General features: G+C 32.9%; 1 protein-coding gene across 1 annotated transcript in view; it reads left to right on the top strand.

Moving 5' to 3' along the window:
* The window catches only part of LOC111060576 (disintegrin and metalloproteinase domain-containing protein unc-71), a gene marked incomplete at its 5' end in the record, with an annotated part of 47,189 nt that extends 26,610 nt beyond the window's left edge, over positions 1 to 20,579 (top strand). The window contains 7 exon segments of the mRNA XM_039440424.1: positions 1,022 to 1,065; positions 1,067 to 1,131; positions 5,296 to 5,427; positions 7,556 to 7,637; positions 10,440 to 10,535; positions 11,873 to 12,062; positions 20,437 to 20,579. Of these exon segments, the coding sequence (XP_039296358.1) occupies positions 1,022 to 1,065; positions 1,067 to 1,131; positions 5,296 to 5,427; positions 7,556 to 7,637; positions 10,440 to 10,535; positions 11,873 to 12,062; positions 20,437 to 20,579 (752 nt within the window).
* Positions 20,580 to 20,942: the final 363 nt, after the last annotated feature.

Raw genomic sequence — 20,942 nt, 5'->3', positions numbered from 1 at the left:
AATGCCTTCTATAGACGGTAGCTGATGCAGGTTTAATGATGTAATGATAACGGTTCATTCTCGTTTGAAATATTCAATTACTAGCCGTCAGGCTCGCTTCGCTCGCCATATCCGTCTAGGATACGGATATGGCGAGCGAAGCGAGCCTGACGGCTAGTAATTGAATATTTCCAGGATCGATGTAACAGTGCCCAATCAATTTTTCCGCGAAAATGCATTTAAATCTTCAACTTGGTGCCAACCTCGTCAACAAAGTCAACTCAACTTAATGCCAACCTGACAAAATTATTAATTTAGTTGCCAGTTAACAACTGTTTCGAAGAGGTACTCTATCTAGATTATAGTTCTATAGTAACATATGATATGGAAATTTCAATTATAATTAAGAGATTGGGAGAAGAAGAATATACATGCTAAAAGACGAACTTTAAACCCTTAAAAACAACCCTTAGAGTTAGAATATTGCCAAAAGATTTCTTAGTGCGCCTCTAAAGAGCCAACTGAACATACCTACCAAATTTGAACGTTTTTGGTCCGGTAGATTTTTAGTACTGCGAGTGAGTGAGTGAGTGAGTCAGTCAGTCAGTCAGTCAGTGAGTGGGTGCCATTTCGCTTTTAAATATATATATATATATATATATAATATATATATATAATATATATATATATATTTTATAAATCAAGAAATAACATTTTCAATAATTTCATGATGAATCTTTATTATTAAAACTTCAACTGAGTTGTGGTCGATGTTGTAGAAACGTTCCATGATGAAAGTGTAGAAAACTGACAACATCTATGTGTTTTTATTTCATCTTTATTATTAATCGAGATGAGATATTAATTTGTTAATTAATGAATTATTCTACATTGTTAAAAGACGATCTGGCAATACTGCAGAGCGAAAAAGAGATAGCGCTATCCGTATTGTTGAATGATAGAAATATAATTGCTACCGTTTTGAAGCTGTGCTGTTTGGTGCTGTTTGTAATTATAATGGGAAATTTTGCTATTTTTCCAGGGGCTAAATCTGGAGATGAAGAATGCTTTAGAGCATTCAATTCCAAAGGGGTCAATCAATGGACACTGTGGAACAGATGGCGACCAATACTACGTCAAATGTGAATCAGAGTGAGTAGAATTGCCAAAAATAAAATTTCTCCTTCTATTTCTCCTCCTCTAACTCCTCACCCCTCCTTCTAATCCTCCTCCTCCTCCTTCTCCTCCTCCTCCTACTCCTCCTCTTCTTCTTCCTCCTTCACCACCAGGTCGTGTGTTGATGGGAAGGATATTTTATATCCTTCTAAAAGAATCGACAATTATTTGTTGAAACACCGCCGATTTATGAAGTTACATCACATTATTATAATATCGTTATTCTAATTACATTTCTATATTAATTCTCATTGATTAATTATTTATACTTTGTGAAATTCGTTGAATAACTAGCATTATCGTCATTTGCAGTAAATTTAGTGTATAAACCAGTAAATATTGTAACATACATAAATAAAGAAATCTAATCTAATCTAATGGTGAATGAAAAATTTTAGATTTTGATTTGGTGTAGAAATTTGAATGGACATAACCTATAATATTTGGACAATTTAAAACTAAATTAGGAAATTGAAGAAGTTTTAGGCAATAGCCTGTTTTTTCTTTTCCGATTCTTGTAGTTTTTGCTAACCTTATAAATAAATAAATAATCTATTCCTCCTCCTCCTCCTCCTCCTCCTCCTCCATCTCCTCTGAACCCTTTAAGTGTTATTGGGATAATATTTTCCCACCTGTACTTGCAACATATAAAAGGCTATGACGGAAAATAAACTGGGATATTGATTTCCCACATCTCTCAGAAGCATTTTGTAACAAAAAGAAGCATTTAAAAAAAAATCAGCTGATAGTTGCAGTGATATTAGTTTTAATTTTTCTGCTCAAAATTTTCAAGTTTATTTCAATATTATTGAAAGTTTCGGATTGTTTAGTGTTATTTTCGGCTCTTATCAACCCTTCGAAATTCAAAATTCATCAGTCATATCTCGAATACGTATTCTCTTAAGTGTTAATCTTTGGTGGAAACAGAAATTTTAAACTTAACCTCACTTTGGACTATTTATGTGCCAAAATCAAGGAAATTGAAGAAGTTTTGGGCAATTGCCTGTTTCTCTTTCCAAATATCGTGTTTGTGACTGCTCTAATAAATAAATAAATAAAATAAATAACATTCGAACGTTCAAAATTGCCGCCACCAAGGTCCATACATTTCATAGTTGTCAGCTGTTCAACAGAAATAAACACAAGTGGGAAATAATTATCCCAATGTTTCTTCTGTTGCTGCATTTTAGTGTTTGAAATTGCAGGTTTTAATTATTTATTTTTGGCTAAAGTGCACGTCCAGTGCCAACATACCTGTCATCAAATTTTTGGTTGGGATCGATTTAGTATGTTATTTTGAGCATAAAATCACAAAAATTAACGGCGCTCACTATTGTTTTTAAAATAAACTAAGTTCAAACTAGAAGAACTTTACATGCATTTAACCTATAAGTAGCAACCATAAGTAGCTAAGGTTGGGAAAAGCTGTAGGTTAGAAAAAGCTTTATGTTAGGAAAGCTTAGGTTAGGAAAAGCTTTGGGTAAGGAAAACTCAGATTAGGAATATCATAATAATTTGATGATTTCAATAATCAAAATGGCTGCTACTCATAGGTTAAATGCATGTAAAATTGTGCTACTTTGAACTTAGTTTATTTAAAAAACAATAGTGAGCGCCGTTTAATTTTTGTGATTTTGTGCTCAAAATAACATACTAAATCGATCCCAACCAAAAATTTGATAATAGGTAAGTTGGCACTGGACGTGCACTTACACCTTATTTTTTTGTATTTCTTGATTCCCACACACTTTTTTCAGTTTTCTTGAAACTGATTCGGCAAAGATGTTATTCAACAATGAATAAGTACGGTAGGCCTACCCTATGGTTTACAATGACAAGCTGACTGAAAATCTCAATTCTTTTTTCGCCTTACTTTACATATTTTTGAATTTTACTTGGACAATGTTACAACCAAAGTAACAACCATAAGTAGCTAAGGTTGGGAAAAGCTGTAGGTTAGAAAAAGCTTTATGTTAGGAAAGCTTAGGTTAGGAAAAGCTTTGGGTTAGGAAAACTCAGATTAGGAATATCATAATAATTTGATGATTTTAATAATCAAAATGGCTGCTACTCATAGGTTTATATGTTCCATATGTCTAATTCTTCAATTATTTGTAGTGTTTCTATTCCTGCTTACAGTTTGTCTGAAATTGTTTTGTAAAGGGTGTTATTGAACTCTAATTGTGGGTTTCACCGGCATTAGTCAAGACCAATGCTAAAGCATAGAGCCAGCTGTGCTCGATCTGGATCAATATTGATCTTGACTAATGTTGGTGAAACCAACCATAAATATTTATTTTATTTAATCAATCAGAATTACACAACTTATAGAATAGTACCACAAGCTTTTAAGCCCAAAACGGTTCCAATTCTAATTTATACAACAGTCCAAATGTAGCTAGGTTATGTCGTACCTTTAGAGTAATAAGGCCATATCTCAAAAAAATTGAAAAATGAGTTATTTACATGACAAGAAAGCTCAGATTCAGTTCCATTCACTGTAATAAAGCCACATCTTGAAAACGGATAGATTGTCGTCAAAAAGCATTTTTCAAAAGACATTTGTTGCAAATAAGTCAGAACCATTGCTGTAATAATGCCATATGTTGATTTAGCTAGTTGGTTGCTTGGAAATCGGAAACTTGGTTTTGAATAATAGAGACACAACTATAGTTATGGCCATCGTTGACATTTAGTCAACATGCATTTGTATGTTATAAGGCCTCATCTATAGTTTATGGCTTTATAAGCTTCGAGCCTCTCAGATGTTACATTGATAGAAGCCACAACTAGACATAGGGCCTTCTTACTTGCAACACTTTTGAACAGATGATATTCGTCGACGCCACATTTTGATATAGAACCTTGTAGTTGGTAACAGTGTTGCTGTTTCACAGTTTGTACACAGTCAAATCGTTGGTATCTTGGTTCGTTGCTACGGTGTAACACGAGGACGCATTTCTATAATTGTGTCACCCAATATTCATCAATATACACACTCAATTTACAATTAAAAACACACAAAAATTATTTTTAAATTGAAAAAAATACTTCTAAATTGAATTAATCACAATTGATTAGAAAAGTCCAAACTATAAAATTTTGAGACCGAAAAGACAAACACACTATCTAGAACCAAAACTGAAATTTATAAATTTATAAAATCTATTTATATTACAATGCCATAATATAGAGAATACAGATGTGGTTGGATATATTCAGGTCATTCATTTCAGATGAATAATGAATTCTTATTCGATTTTTTATAAGTGGGAAATAATTATCCCAATGAATTGTGATGAAATGCACCATTCTATCAGCTTCAATGGGATAATAATTTCCCACCCTAAATATCCATGAAAATGCAAGAAATTGCTGGGATGATGGTATCATTGTAGAAAGTGAGGCATAATAAACATATTTCATCATAAGAATACATTAATTTATATGCCCCAGTCTTTCGTCACTTAAAGGTACGAAACCTCCTCCTCCTCCTCCAACTCCTTCTCCTCCCACCCCTCCTCCTCTCTTGGTAGATAGATTTGGTAGAGAGTTAGTGGGGAGGATATTTTTAATATTCTTTCCGAAGAATGGACATTGATATGTCCAAAGCTCCGCCAATTTATGTAGATGCATAACAATATAATTATCCATAGTTATTATATTACAAATTACTTTTTCATATCATATACAGTTCAATAATTATTTTCTCAGTCTATATCATGTAAATTCATCTATAATTTTGCTGTATTGTTAGCTACTGTATATAAGTGTATAAGCCAGTATATATTGTAATCTACATAAATAAAGTACTCAATCAATCAATCAAACCTCTCTCTTCTTCTTCTGCTTCATCTTCTTCTTCTTCATTTTCTTCTTCTTCTTCTTCTTCTTCATCTTATTCTTCATAATCATCACGTCTCAACTACTCAACTGATCAACTTCAAATTTATTTTGCATATCGGTTCTTGAATTCACCGAGGATGGATACAGGTCTATTTTGAATCCTTCAAGATTTCAGTAAGTCAAGTTTTCAAGTGGACCCTTGCGGAGCAGGTTTTTAAATTGTTAATTTTCAATTGTTTTAGTTTTAAATTTCTTTTAAATTGTTTCAAAAATTTGGTTTAATTTGGTTTTCAGCAACGCAATATGTGGCTCTCTTCAGTGTCAGAACGGAAAGGCGACGCCCTTGCTTTATAATCCTACTGCCAATCCAACGCTGGATTTCGCCACAACCATAATCTCAATTAAAGGAATGGAGTTCGAATGCAAGTAAGTGGTTCGGATAACACTCGAATTATGTAAATCAGCACCTAAAAATCATTTTCCACCCACCTCCTGTCTAAAGTACTTACTTTACTCCCTGGAACATTTTGAAATATTTTCTTTTTTGAAATGAATCTATTTCCAAATACAAAAAATATTTTTACAAACAAAATATTCATTAAATTACAATAGTTTTTGGCGTGACTAGAAGAAGAAGCCTTGAGCTCCAGCCACGAGTTCTAAAAATAAGAAATACATTTTTTAACTAATAACAGCAGTACAAATGATACAATTCTGTTGATATATGGTAAATAATCTATGGATGTTGAATTTTATCAATAGTCAAGTACTTGATAAACAAAATATAGATACACAGAAAAATAATATAAAAATTGTCAAGCTCTAATAATTTTTATACAATTAATATTGCCAAAAATTGTTGATTTAGCCAACTCAATTCTCAATTTTAAAATAATAGTTCTGTTTTACCCAAGATCTTATTAATCTCAATTTGGTTTTTGTTATTTTATCCTTAATAAAGTCTTCCGGAATTTTATTTATTAGTTTATTACTCTGATATTCAAATTGGTGTTTACTAGATGTTACTAAATAATACTAAAGTGTCACTTCTTCGCTCTAGGGACAAAAAACCAGAAAAACACCCTAGGGCACAAAAGTAAGTCCATTTAAATAACATGGGAAACATCTATATTTTGAAAACACACATTGGAAATAGGTTATAAGGTCTAAGCTTAGATAAAAAGTAAATTTGTATGGCTTTTGTTGGTGGGGAGTCCCTTTCAGGAAGGTCCCACCGCCTGAATATATAATTTAAGCCGTCAATGGGCCTCACGACTGTCATCCTTCAGATGAGGAAGCATATGAAAAATGAGCTTTAGTGTTTACAAGTTTGTGTTTCTTGAATAGTTCAAACTTTCTCAAATAACTCAATATTATTCGTTAAAAGTGGTAATTGAGTGGAATATTTCTAATAAATTTATCAATTCAAGCCATCTAAATTCAAAATTTATAGTTTTAATGTTTATTTTGGACCAACATTTTATAAAAATTGTACAGGTGAAATTCTAACCTTATCTTGGACTTTGTCACCTATAAATTTGAAAGAAAAATAGCACAAGGACTACTTTATTATTTTATCTTTCAATGTTATTACATTAGTGTCATTTGCATTGTAAATAAATAAATAAATAATATAGAGTAGTCATTGAGCCAATTAAATTCAATACCTCTACCAGATTTGATTAACATACGAAATATAATATGTATGTATGATAAAATTATCACATAATTCCTATTGGTATACTACAAAAATTTATAAATATTTTTCCTCCAGCTACTGTCTGAATTACTCACTCTACTAACTGGAACAATTCTAAAGTGTCACTTCTTTGCTCTCAGGACAAAAAAAAAGAAAAACTCCCTAGGGCATAAAAGTAACTCCATTTAAATAACATGGGAAGCATCTCTATTTTGAAAACTTACATTGGAAATAGATTTCAACCTTAGACCAGTTATAGAATTTGACACACTGGGAAGTCTAGCCTTTGAAGCCAACATCTATTGCCAAATCATGACGTCATCATCGGATAGAAAACTTTCAGATTGTGTCTATTTTAGAAGGATAGAAAGACAAGAAATTATAATTTTCAATGATTTTCATAATGTATTTTCATAACTAAGACGAAATATTTTGTCAATTAACTATTAATTCTTCATTGTTAAAAGACGATCAGGCACCAGAGCAAAGTGAGAAAGAGATAGCGCTATCTGCTTTGTTGAATGATAGACAAGGATAGCAATACCATTGCTAATCAAACACTGCCATTATAACGTGGACCTCACTGAAATCATAGATTTGATATATATTTAAATACTACTCCAGTTTTATAAGTTATAAAATCACTTCGCTTATAGATTCAAATAAAAACTTCTAGTACCCTTTTATTAATAAATATGACCTATGACCTATGTCCTATGGTTGGAACTAGACGTTAAAATATTTGAAAGTTGTAATAAAATGGTACTAAAACTTTTTATTTCAATATTTTTGTATGTTATGTATTTGTATGTTATTTATTTGTATTTTATTGTATGTATTTCATTTATTTTTCAGAACAACCAGTGGTACAAAAAAGGATAGCGATCTTCCGCCTCATGGTTTAGTAAGAGATGGAACGCCCTGTGGTGAAAATCTGGTGAGTCTGAAATTGTGATTTTGAAAATTTTCCCAATTTCCCAGAAATTTTTCTCCTAAGGTGCGACTTCTAATCAGCTGATTATATCTGTATTTTTACAGAAACGGTAAAAGATATAGATATGAAAAGCTTGGCATCAGCTGATTAAAATTGAATTGCTCATGTTCGCGGCGCGTAATCTGTACGCACCTTTGGACTAAACTCACAGTTGGGCGACTCAGTTGGAGAAGAGACTGGACTCTAGTGGAGAGCATGTGTTTTGAAATGGTGACGTCGCGGAGACTAGAGTCGACTGGTCACCATTTGGAAACACATGCTCTCCACTAGAGTCCAGTCTCTTCTCCATCTGAGTCGCCTAAGTGTCAGTTGAGCCTTAGAAATAGATAGATACAACAGTGAGTTTCATGTTGTAATGATACTGTACTGATACAAATAATGGAATCACTCTACTTGTATGAGCTATTTTATTGAAATGTATTATTAAAACATGAAGAACCTTTTTATTAAGAACATACTAGTAGTTCTGTGAACAGTAGACCTCACGCAGTATTCTCATCCACAAATACCTGATTAAAACTGAAGACGTTATGGAAATACAGCAATAGACTGGCTTCTCCAAACATCTGTGTAATCACTTGTCAGCTGATTTATGATGAATAATTCTATAGTCTGATTTTTACTCCAATATTGACGTATGAAGGAGGCTCCTTTTTCCTCTTATATTATCCTTGAAATGCAAAATTTCCAAAAACCTTGTATATACGTCGACGCGCAATTAAAAAAGGAACATACCTGTCAAATTTCATGAAAATCTATTACCGCGTTTCGCCGTAAATGAGCAACATTTAAACATTAAGAGAAATGCCAAACCGTCGACTTGAATCTTATACCTCACTTCACTCGTTCAATTGAACTTCAAAACAACAAAAGTAGGTCGAGACTATAGTGAGGTCCACGTTATAATGGCAGTGTTTGATTGGCAATGGTATTGCTATCCTTGTCTATCACTCAGCAAAGCGGATAGCGCTATCTCTTTCCCGCTTTGCTCTGTTGCCAGATTATCTTTTACCAATGTAGACATAATGATTAACAAAATATTTCATCTTGAATGTGGAAAATCATGCTGAAATTATTGAAAAATATCTTTCCTTGCTTGATAGAGTATAATTGACTATTTTAAGCGAGAATGAACAGTTAATATTACATCGATAAACCTGTATCAGCTACCGTCTATAGAAGGCATTGACAAGACAGAGGATCAGCAACGTTGTTCTCCCATCTTTCTCCACTGCCATTATAACGTGGACCTCACTATAGTTGTTTGAAATGTTACAAAATTTAAAATGTCTAGAAGCCTACTTCATGTTTTTAATGAATGAATGAATGAATGCATTTCTTTGCCAGAAAAAATACAAAAAAGTTTTACAAAAAGTAAATAAAGTAGTCTACATGCTATAGTGAGGTCCACGTTATAATGACAGTATTTGATCAATTTTGGTTTTGCTATCCTTGTCTATCATTCAACAAAGCCGGTGATACTATCCTTTTCTAGGAACACGACGATGACAATCATGTTTTTGACAGTGTAGAAATATAATTAATCAATGCAGAGAATCGGCATCGCTATTCTTCCACCTTCATCCACTGCCATTATAACGTGGACCACACTATACTGCACTTAAACTAAGAAATATACATAAAATTTAAGGAATTGTTATTTTAGAAATAATAACCAAATGATATCCTCATCCATGATATCATAAATAATAGTTATTGAACGAGCGAAGTGAGGTCTAAGATTCAAGTCGACGGTTTGGCATTTCTCTTAATGTTTAAATGTTTAAATGTTTATATGTTGCGCATTCACGGCGAAACGCGGTAATAGATTTCCATTAATTTGACAGGTATGTTCCTTTTTTAATTGCGCGTCGATGTATATACAAGGTTTTTGGAAATTTTGCATTTCAAGGATAATATAAAAGGAAAAAGGAGCCTCCTTCATACGCCAATATTAGAGTAGAAATAAGACTATAGAATTGTTTATTCATCATAAATCAGCTGACAAGTGATTACACAGATGTGTGGAGAAGCCAGTCTATTACTGTATTTGTATAAAGTCTATAGTTTCAATCAAAGACATTGAAAAGGTATGCATCTTTAAGCTGGGTTTACACCAAAGTTATTAACAAAATGGTTATAACTTAATCCTTATAGATCCTATTAGATTAAACGTAAGTTGACAAACACATATGTTCATCATGTGTATGATAAGTTATGTTCAATCTAATATAATCTAAAAGGATTGAGTTATTAGCATTTTTTAAATAAATTTGGTCCAATCGCAGCTTTAAGGTCTTTGGTTTCAATATTTTGTTTTGCAGTCATGGTATTATTATGCGTGCCCATCAGTATCAATATTCTCACATTCGAAAAAACTAATTTAATAGGTGAATAAAAATAAACAAATGAACTGAATAATGCTGGAGAAATTATAACATTTTTGATCCTAAAAAATTAATTTTCATCAGATAGAGAGATCATCACGGAACTAGATGAATTATATCATATGAAATACAAATTCAAACGTGAACTGTGTTTGTTAACATTTGAAACAGTTGACATCTGGTACTTGTGGATGAGAATACTGCATGAGGTCTACTGTTCACAGAACTACTAGTAGTTATTGAATTAAAGATTTAATTTATGCTCACAAACATGAGTACAGTAGGTGAGGCAAAAACACCGTCAGAAGGAAGATTTATAAATCATTTTCTGAAGTTAATATCTGTTCTATGATTACAGATCTGTGTGAACCAATCGTGTGTGAGCATTTATCCTTATATGGATCCAGGTCACTGTCCCAGTAATCATAAGAATCATGAGTGTTCAGCAAATGGGGTAAGTTTATCATAAACATTATTATTATTCAATATTTATGGCAATAAATTTTGAACATTGAAGTTTAATGTTGAAAAATAATTGTTTAAAAATGTATCCTTGTTTCATGAAAAAGTGTGTGCATATCAGGTATAGTATATCATTGTTATTGTTATAATATTTTCGCCACACTGCACAGAAAGCAGCTGTTTTCCAGTCCCTTATGTAGATCTGAAAGACCTTGTTTGCAGACGACGTCAGAAAAGGGTTTCTTTTCCGGTCTAGGCCAGAAAGTTGTCTCTTTCCAGCCGCTCATGGAAGTAGTTAATGAGTCATCCGCTAGATCGGGCGAGTGTCCACTTTCATCATCAGCTGAAGTCGCCATGATTTCAGTTCCAGTTTCGAATCAAACTAATTTGCTTTGCAACCAGTTTTATTCAATTATTTATTGTTGTCCGAATTTTCAAAAATGCTTAAAGATGACTGTGGTATTCCAAGTTAAATTTTAAAAGAATCTGAAATCCTGACTGCAAATCTTCTACCACTAAAATCAAGAGATAGGTACGATAGCTTAACGAGTATTCTTTATTTATTTTGTCAGCAATACCTGTAGTGTGGCGAAAAATATCGTTGGCACCACGGGCAAAAATGTTTTTCCAGCTCTCAATCTTTTCTAGTCCTTGGCCTATGGCCTCAGACTTGAAAACCGATTTCGGGCTGGAAAAATCTCATTTTCTGCTCTAGGTGCGAAATATACTATTTACGTCACATGGACGAAAAGAGGCTTCATCATAGCCTCCTTTAATACAAGGCCGCAGCCTACAATATTGCAACCCTGCTCCAACATTTGATACAGCTCTAACAACCGTTTGATACAAAACACCGATATTTTGATACATAACCTTCAAAATGTGATACAGAACCTCCAACATTTGATACAGACACAATAACATTCTATATACACTCTATTTATTTATATATGAATACATACAATGTCATTCTCAAATATTATGAATGCTTGGGGAAGGAAATTAATTAATAATATATAATTTAATTTAATTTTTGATACGGAACACAAACATTTTGATACGGAACCCCCAAAATTTGATACAAGCCTCAATTTTTCTCAATTCAGGTCTGTTCGAATCTGACCAACATTTTGATATGGAACCCCCAAAATTTGATACAAACTTCAATTTTTCTCAATTCAGGTACATAACCTTCGAAATGTGATACGGAACCTTCAATTTTTTATACGAAACCCCCAAAATGTGATACAAACCTAGATTTTTCTCAATATTCAGGTCTGTTCGAATCTGAACAAAATTTGATACAAACTTTTATTTTTCTCAATTCAGGTCTGTTCAAATACGAACAAATGCCATTGCAATATGGGCTGGGGTGGACCAGACTGTTCACTCAAAGTTGACATCTCTCTCTACACCTTTCCTTCGACGGAGGCCACCCTGTCGCCGCAGGACCACCTGGACGCCACTCGGGCCAAAGAGGATCTGGAGAAGCAGATGAAGAGCAAGGTGACTCCGTACGGTAAGTCATTCCTGTGCCGCCTGTCGATATTCTGTGTCACTATCGATGTATCGAAAGTTTGTGATCGATATATATAACAAACTATTCTGATTTGTATTTGTGTCTATATTTGAATATTGGTGTGAAATATAATCACATTTGTATAGAGGCAAGGTATATAATTATACAGGTCATGACACAATCCCATGATGCATTGCAAAATCGATCTCCATACGGTAAGTCATTCCTGTGCCACCTGTCGATATTCTGTGTCACTATCGATATATCGGAAGTTTGTGATCGATAATACAAACTATTCTGATTTGTATTTGTGTCTATATTCGAGTTTTATGTGAATATTGGTGTGAAATATAATCGCATTTGTATAGAGGCAAATCACACTCCATATGGTAAGTCATTCCTGTGCCGCCTGTCGATATTCTGTGTCACTATCGATATATCGGAAGTTTGTAATCGATATTACAAAGTATTCTGATTTGTGTTTGTGTCTAAATATATTTGAGTGAATATTGGTGTGAAACATATCGCATTTATATAGAGGGATTGATAGTATGATGAAGATTTATAAGTAAGGCTTGGCGTACACTGGTAAGTCAAGACAAGACATGATCAGACAAGTTTAGTCACAAATTTATTTTATGAAAAGAATTCAAATTCAAATTTATTTATCCTTAATGATAATTACAAAGTTTTAAACTTAAAGTATAAACATCACTTATGACCATTCATGACCACGAATACTGGTTAGAGTGGTCAACTTAGTTTCTACTTTTTTAAATTGTAATTTGTTATGTTTTTTGTGAAAGGAATCAATGAATCTCATTTTCATTTTAATTTTCAATTTCTCTTGATACTTATATATTATACAGTAGGTATTATAATTAGTAATCATATAATATATAAGGAGGGTCCCTGCAGGGTTGAAAAACCTGTGTGCAGAGGCCGAGTGTTGAAGATTTTTACATAAATTTTTAGCAAAAAGATTCTTAGACTGGAGATATACTCGAAGATTTCCATAGTAGAGAGGATGTTTTGGACTGTAGTCTGTTTCTTTGTCTATAAGTTGATTGTAAATGATGAATGAATAAATAAAACTTCACATGGTCGCTTATGAAGACATGTCTAATTGCAATGACTAATCAGTGTGTGTTGTGTCATAAGCAACAATGTGAAGTATTGTGACTAAACGTGTCTGATCATGTCTTGTCTTGTCTTGACTATGTGGTGTGTGACAGGACATGATTAGAACGTTTAGTCACAATACTCCACATTTTTGCTTATGACACAACACACACTGATTGGTCATTGCAATTAGACATGTCTTCATAAGCAACTATGTGAAGTATTGTGACTAAACGTGCCTAATCATGTCCTGTCACACACCACTTAGTCAAGACAAGACAAGACACATTTGAACACAATACTCCACATAGTCGCTTATGATGACCACATTTTCAACTCGTTGTGTGTTTTTACATAGAGGTCCACATTTCTCATAAATCCTCGAAATTCAACTTCTCATTACTCTTTTTCTCATTTCCATGAATAATTCGGGCTCCTAGACCATAAGGGAACATGTGAGGAAACCCATATTGTGTTTAAGTGACCTCCAAACCACCTTTTGAACATTTCGTGGTGTGATTTTTACAAGAAAAAGAGCACCAAATTTTACACACAACCTAAAAATTCAATCAATTTATCTGTTGATGAGTAATTCTCACTTCATTTTCTTTTTTCATTTCAATTTTCCAATTTTTTTCTTTCTTAATGAACAAGTTGGGCTCCTAGACCATGAGAGGACATGTAAGGAGACTCATAGAATGTGTTTATGTGACCTCCTAACCACATTTTTACATGTTGTGTGTTCAAATATTACATAGAGGTCCATATTTCATATAAATCATCGAAATTTAACTTCTTATCTAATTTCCTCCAATTTTAATGAACTATTTGAGTTCCTAGACCATAAGGGAATATGTGAGGAAACCCATATTCTGTTTAGGTGACCTCCAAACCACATTCTGTGGTGTATTTTCTACAAGAAACAGAGGACCAAATTTCACACATAACCTCGAAATTCAATTATTTTATCCATTGATGAGGGATATTTTTACTTAATTCTAGTTTTTGCTTTTATTTTTTCATTTAAAGAACAAAATGGGTTCCTAGATGATAGGGGAGCTTGTAAGGAATCCCATAGTGTGTTTAAGTGACCTCCAAATCACATTTCGAGCATTTTGTGGTGTCTTTCCAACAAAAAACAGATCAAAATGAAACTTATTTTCCTGGTTTTGGCTATTCTTATTTCCGTTTCTTTCATTTTAATAAACAAAATAGGTTTCTAGACCATAAGGGAACATGTGAGGAAACCCATATTGTGTTCGAGTGACCTCCGAACCACATTTTGAGCATGATGTGGTGTCTTTCCAACAAAAAACAGTTCAAAATGAAACTTTTTTTCCTGTTTTTGGCTATTTTTTATTTTCTCTCATTTTAATGAACAAGTTGGGCTCCTAGACCATAAGGGAACATGTCAGGAAACCCATATTGTGTTCAAGTGACCTCTGAACCACATTTTGAGCATGATGTGGTGTCTTTTCAACAAGATACAGTTCATAATCCAACTTCTATTTCTTGTTTTGGCTATTCTTTATTTTCTTTCACTTTAATGAACAAGTTGAGCTCCTAGACCATAAGGGTACATGTAAGGGAGCCCCATAGTGTGTTTAAGTGACCTCCGAACCACATTTTGAGCATATTGTGGTGTGTTTTCCACAGGAAATGGAGATACAGACCAACTAAGTACTTTTATCTTAGTGATAATAATGGTTGGCGTAGTGAAAGGAGTTTTCTTCGGTTTTGCACTGATTGCCGTATGCTACAGGTACAGTCACGTTCGGATTACACCTAAATCATACATCAAACATACTGAACAAGGTGGTGGGGGTGGTGGATGGCTCTTATGGGATATCATCAATATGTTTTTGCCACCCAGGATGATTCTTTTTGGATGACCCTCGTATTCTCAATTTATTTTTTCTTCTAAGGGATGCCCTTTAATCATCATAATTTTTCTTTTCATTTGATTAATCTTGAATTTCCAATATATATTATTTTTCTTATAGAATGACCATTGTATCCTCAATATGATTTTTCTATGTGATGACCCTTGAATCTTCATTATTTTTTTTCATTTGATGACACTTGAATCTTGAATATATATATAATCTTTCTTATAGAATGACCCTTGTATTATCGATATGTCTCTCCTATTACCCATTCGTGATTTCCATCCTTCATTTACCACATTGTCCTCTTCTCTCTTCATTTACTTTTTCAACTTCTTCTTTTCATTTACTTCTTCAACAACTCATTCCCTTTTACTCTCCTTCTCTTCATTCCTTCTCTTACACACCTATTCCTCTTCTTATCTCATTTCTTATAGAATGACCCTTGTATTATCGATATATCTCCCTTATTACCCATTCGTGATTTTCATCCTTCCTTTACCACAATGTTCACTTCTCTCTTCATTTACTTTTTCAACTTCTTTTTCTCATTTACTTCTTCAACAACCCATTCTCCTCTACTCTCCTTCTCTTCATTCCTTCTCTTACACACCTATTCCTTTTCTTATCTTATTCCTCTCCATACTTCTTCTCATACTACCCTTTCCACGCATGTTTCCCCTCATTATCTTTATTTTCTTTCCAACCATTCCAATCCTAAGATCTCATAGCAACTATTTCTTTCTCATATATCCTGGGTATAGGCACTACCTCCGTAAACAAAGCCGTAGTGCATTCGTGTGACGTCAGCACAGGTAGGTCTCCTACACCAATAGAAACACTAGCTGATATATAGATCAGCTGAAATCAATGTGTTTTTATTGGTGTAGGAGGCCTACCTGTGCTGACGTCACACGAATTTATTACGGCTTTGTTTACGGAGGTAGTGCCTATACCCAGGATATATGAGAAAGAAATAGTTGCTATGGGATCTTAGGATTGGAATGGTTGGAAAGAGAGGTAGTGGTATAGGTCTACATACTATTTTTCGAATTTTCTGTTATATCTATATTGAAATTTCAATTTTAAAGAGCTTTTATTTGATTAATTTCGTTAGTTTTTAAAGGGTCTTTCCTCAATTTTTTTGGGTGTATACCATAAGAGCTATCCATCATAATACAACCACTATATAAGCATTACACAACATCTATACATACTTCACAACATTTGCTCTCGCTCTCTCTCTCTCTATCTCTCTCTCTCTGGCTGTTGACTGTTGTTTGCTTCTCCGGCGGTGTTGTCAATGTTGTTTGCTATTGAATGTTGTTCTGTGTTGTTGTGTTGTTGTGTTGTTGTCCGTCTGTGTGTATTACTATATATATTTTAAATTTTAAGAAAAAATTTAAAATAGAAATCATCTACTCCACAATATTGCTATGGTAGACTGAAATTTGGCTTCGCAGCAATTCCAACCAAATTTTTAGAATAATATGATAATCTACTAGTAGTTTTGTGAACAGTAGACCTCGCGCAGTATTCTCGTCCACAAGTACCTGATTGGAACTATAGACCTTATGGAAATACAGCAATAGACTGGCTTCTCCACACATCTGTGTAATCACTTGTCAGCTGATTTATGATGAATAATTCTATAGTCTGATTTTTACTCTAATATTGGCGTATGAAGGAGGCTCCTTTTCCCTTTCACAGTAAACTACATTGACCTGTTCTTATGTTTTCTCAAAAATTAATATATAATTTATCAATAGAATGTCTAGAGAAAATCCTAAATAAACATAGAGCTTTCTGTCCTATCGTACCGTGACGTGTCGTCCCGGAATGTGAGTGTGAGCGCTGTTATCAGGTCTGGCTGCAACTGTCTATAACGTTGATGGAAAGATACATTTTCAAGATGTTCGATGTTTTTGAACGGGTAGTATTATAGTCAACTGTCTACTAACGTTGATGGAAAGATACATTTTCAAGATGTTCGATGTTTTTGAACGGGTAGTATTATAGTCTAGTAGACAGCTGATTTATGATGAATAATTCTATAGTCTGATTTTCACTCTAATATTGGCGTATGAAGGAGGCTCCTTTTTTCTTTTATATTATCCTTGGAATGCAAAATTTCCAAAAAACCTTGTACGAAATTCACTAAACTTCCGTCTACCATAGCAATAAACAGTTGGACTCCAATACTATGTATTGTGAACTACATATTCTCAATAATCCAATACATTGTATTCTAGTTTAATATAAAGCTGAGCTTCCATATATCTGTATCAGTGTCCGTATCCGATGCAGTGAGAATATCATTTCCATAGGCTTTTATGGGACTATTTATACTTGCACGCTCGCTCGAGTGTGAATACTCCCATAAGAGCCCATGTAAATTATATTTCCACTGATACTGATATATGGTAATCTGGCTTTAACTGTGGATATTGGATGATACAATGTCTTGTAAACTATTTTAATCATAATATTATGAATATATATATTGGGTATTGCAGCTATATGATTGTAATGGTTTTCTGCTATGACTCTGGAATAAATATCTATATATTTTGAATCGATATTGTTGTATATATGACTGTGTATTGTATTTGTTTATGGTGATGTTTGTTGGATATTTTTTGGGTTTGGAAATGTGTGTTCAAATTTGGTTTTGAATTTGTTTTGTTTGTAAATTGTGTGTGAGAGAGGCCAATGCTATGTTGTGTTACTGGCTTTGAATTTTTTTCTGTTTTCCTCCAAAATTTTCCCGGATTAATAAGATTTCCGTTGGGCAGTAATATTTCTCCAATATCATGAGTTTTAATTTCGTTTCATTGGAATAATTATTAATGAAAACTCTAGGTTGTTGTCAAAATATCACTTATTTACTTTCAAAAATCAAAAACATGCTTCAACACCAATGGTGTCATAATCTTCAGTGTGAGAAATTGAAAACTTTTGAAGGCAATATCTGAAGGGAAAATCATTCATTCATTTTATATTGTTCTATTAAGTACTAACATCTAACCCGTACTCTGCTAGGGTCTAATTAGAAACTGGAAAAACCGAAGACTTGACGTTCTGAAATCCTTAAGAAATACAAATATATCTATAACCATCCTTGGTAAATCAAGAATCAATATGCAAAATGTGAAGTTAATGAGTTGAGTAGTTGAGACGTGATGATGCGTCATTCATGAATTTCCTATCCCCTACCTGTATAAGCAGATTCTTTCCTTTATTATAATATTATAGATTTGGGTTTCAATCTTCATATTGCTAATGTATAAAGTTAAAATTTCATAGTCGATGCCCAATTATATTCTTGTGATCAGATTTACTGGCAGTTTTCTAGTTATTGATGTTTTTCAAGAATATTGGAGAATTGATAAGCTTATATCTTGAAAACTACAATTTTTCAAATTATGTTTTCATTATTATCATTTCTTAAATTGCCTATCAAATTTATTTATGTCTGCTCATAAGAAAGTTCTCAAATTTATTTGGATTTTGAAAAAAGAATTGTTTGTCTTGTGCCGCTGATCAATAATTAATTTACTGATGTTTGTTTCTCCATTCCTGTTTCTCTCTCTCTCTTTCTCTTTCTCTCTCCTCACACACAAACTAACTTTTCTCTGCTCTTGCCTACTATTGTATATTGTTTTATTTTCCGATATGTGTGTTTTTGATTTTGTTTCGTTCCACTTTCTCCTCTTTAAATGTGTTGTTGATGTTTGTTGTATGTGTGTAACCTTCTGTGTCTGATTTTTTTGCTTTGTTTTGTTTGTTTTTTTATGTCTGTGCATGGTTCGGGATCTCTCTCTGTCATCAAACGTAAATATGGTAAAATTTTAACCCCGAAACCCTAAATTACCCTCAAAATACCTCGAAAATACTCATAAAATACTTTGGAAAATAATAATGAAATACTTTCAAATCATCACAAAAAACACCAACAAAAAACTCTGGAATACCCTGGGAAAACCTTGAACTGACTTAAAAATAACTTGAACAATACCTCAAAAACCATTACCAAAACTTATACCAATATACCATTGATTCAATCCGAATTAAATCTTGAAAAAAATAATGGAAACAACTCCAAAATATAAAATTCATATAAAAACTACTAATTCTCCAAAAATATAACATAAACAATACTTTTCAACCAATTGATGTATATTTTGCAAAAAATTCTACTTCAAATAATCAAATTTTGAAACCATATAATGACACTGGTTTGATCACACTGCTTGCTCCAAAATGAATTTCGACACCTGTTGTGGAAAATGTATAATTACCAAAAAATGAACTGAATTGTGACACATGCCTATCAATTTACTTCTTTTCACTGTCATGAAAATGCAATAATATTATCAACTCATGGCTTGATAAAATCCGTTTTTTCCAACCATTTTATATTCCTCACATCTCTGTTTATTCATTTTGTTCCTAAAAACTGCATGCAAATAAATGTTTCACAATAAATGTATCCTCCCCATTTGATGTTGTAATGTTTCCCAATTTGATGTTGTGTTGTGACTCACTTTTTTGTAATTCTATTTTTGTATTATTCATTGAAAAATTCATGAAAATCTTTTGATAAATGAACTAAATATTCTATTCATGAATATTGTCAATGTGGAATCAAAATGTTCACTTCCAATGGAACAATTGCATTTTTCCCTGTAATCTTCATTTTTCCCTGTGTCTATGCCTGTCTGTCCATAATAATTGGCTACTACCAACCTCACAAACCAAAATTTCCCAAAACCATATTTTTGTTATGTTTGGAACAAAATTCAATTTACATTCACATTTACATACCCCTTGATCATTGATCTCAATAATAATAATACTCACCAACTATAATCTTCATTCATCAATCTATATACCATCAATCATGCTACTCTTTCATACTTTTATGATACAAATAAAACAAAATACCACTAAATCTGCCAACTTCACAATACTAAATTTCCCTAAAAATTCAACATAATAACAATTGTATAACCTCAACTCTCATACCTCCAATTCATCTTCCCAAATAATACAAACAAAAAAAATTCTTCAATAATGATAATAATTACATCCTTCCCTTGATTAATATAACGCCTGCCGTCATAATCTATTTTTCTCCCATCAACTTGACAAATCAATATTTCCCAATAATGATTACAATTTTCTGATCATTTATAAATACTGTCACTATCCTCTTCTATCTGTCTATTGTCAACTTGACATCCCAAAATTCCCGATATGATGATAATAAAATTATCTCCATGATATTCCATTAATATTTGCGCTCTGCCACTGCTATTTATTTTTCCACTACCAACTTGACAAACCAAAATTCCCCACAACAGAAAACTACCACAGCACTAATACAGTATTCCTGGTGGGAACTCTCATGTCGGTTGTTGGAGGAGTTTTCATAGTTTTTGCTCTCATGGCATTATGCTATAGATCTGTGGTGGTTCATAAGAATTTCTCTCTCTGTCTGAGGTGAGTTTATTCATAAAACTATCATAGAAATATCATAAAATCATCATGAAAATAAGGTAAAATGTCATGGAAATAATCCAGGAATATCATACAATCTTCATGGAAAAAGTTTAGAATGTCATGGGAATTATTTAGGAATTCCATAGAGATATTCTAGAGTATCAAGAGTGAAATGTAGGAGTTACATCGAATCATCATAGGAATATTCTAGAATATCAAGGGAATTATGTGGAAATATTATAAGCTCATCATGTCATGGAAATAATCTAGGAATTTCATAGAATCTTCATGGAAATAGTCTAGAATGTCATGGAAATAATGTAGGAATTCCATAGGGATATTCTGGAATATCATGAGAAAATGTAGA

This window comes from Nilaparvata lugens, chromosome 14 (genome assembly GCF_014356525.2).
Source record: "Nilaparvata lugens isolate BPH chromosome 14, ASM1435652v1, whole genome shotgun sequence".
In the NCBI taxonomy this organism is placed as follows: domain Eukaryota; kingdom Metazoa; phylum Arthropoda; class Insecta; order Hemiptera; family Delphacidae; genus Nilaparvata; species Nilaparvata lugens.
This window is presented reverse-complemented; position numbering and strand designations above follow the sequence as displayed.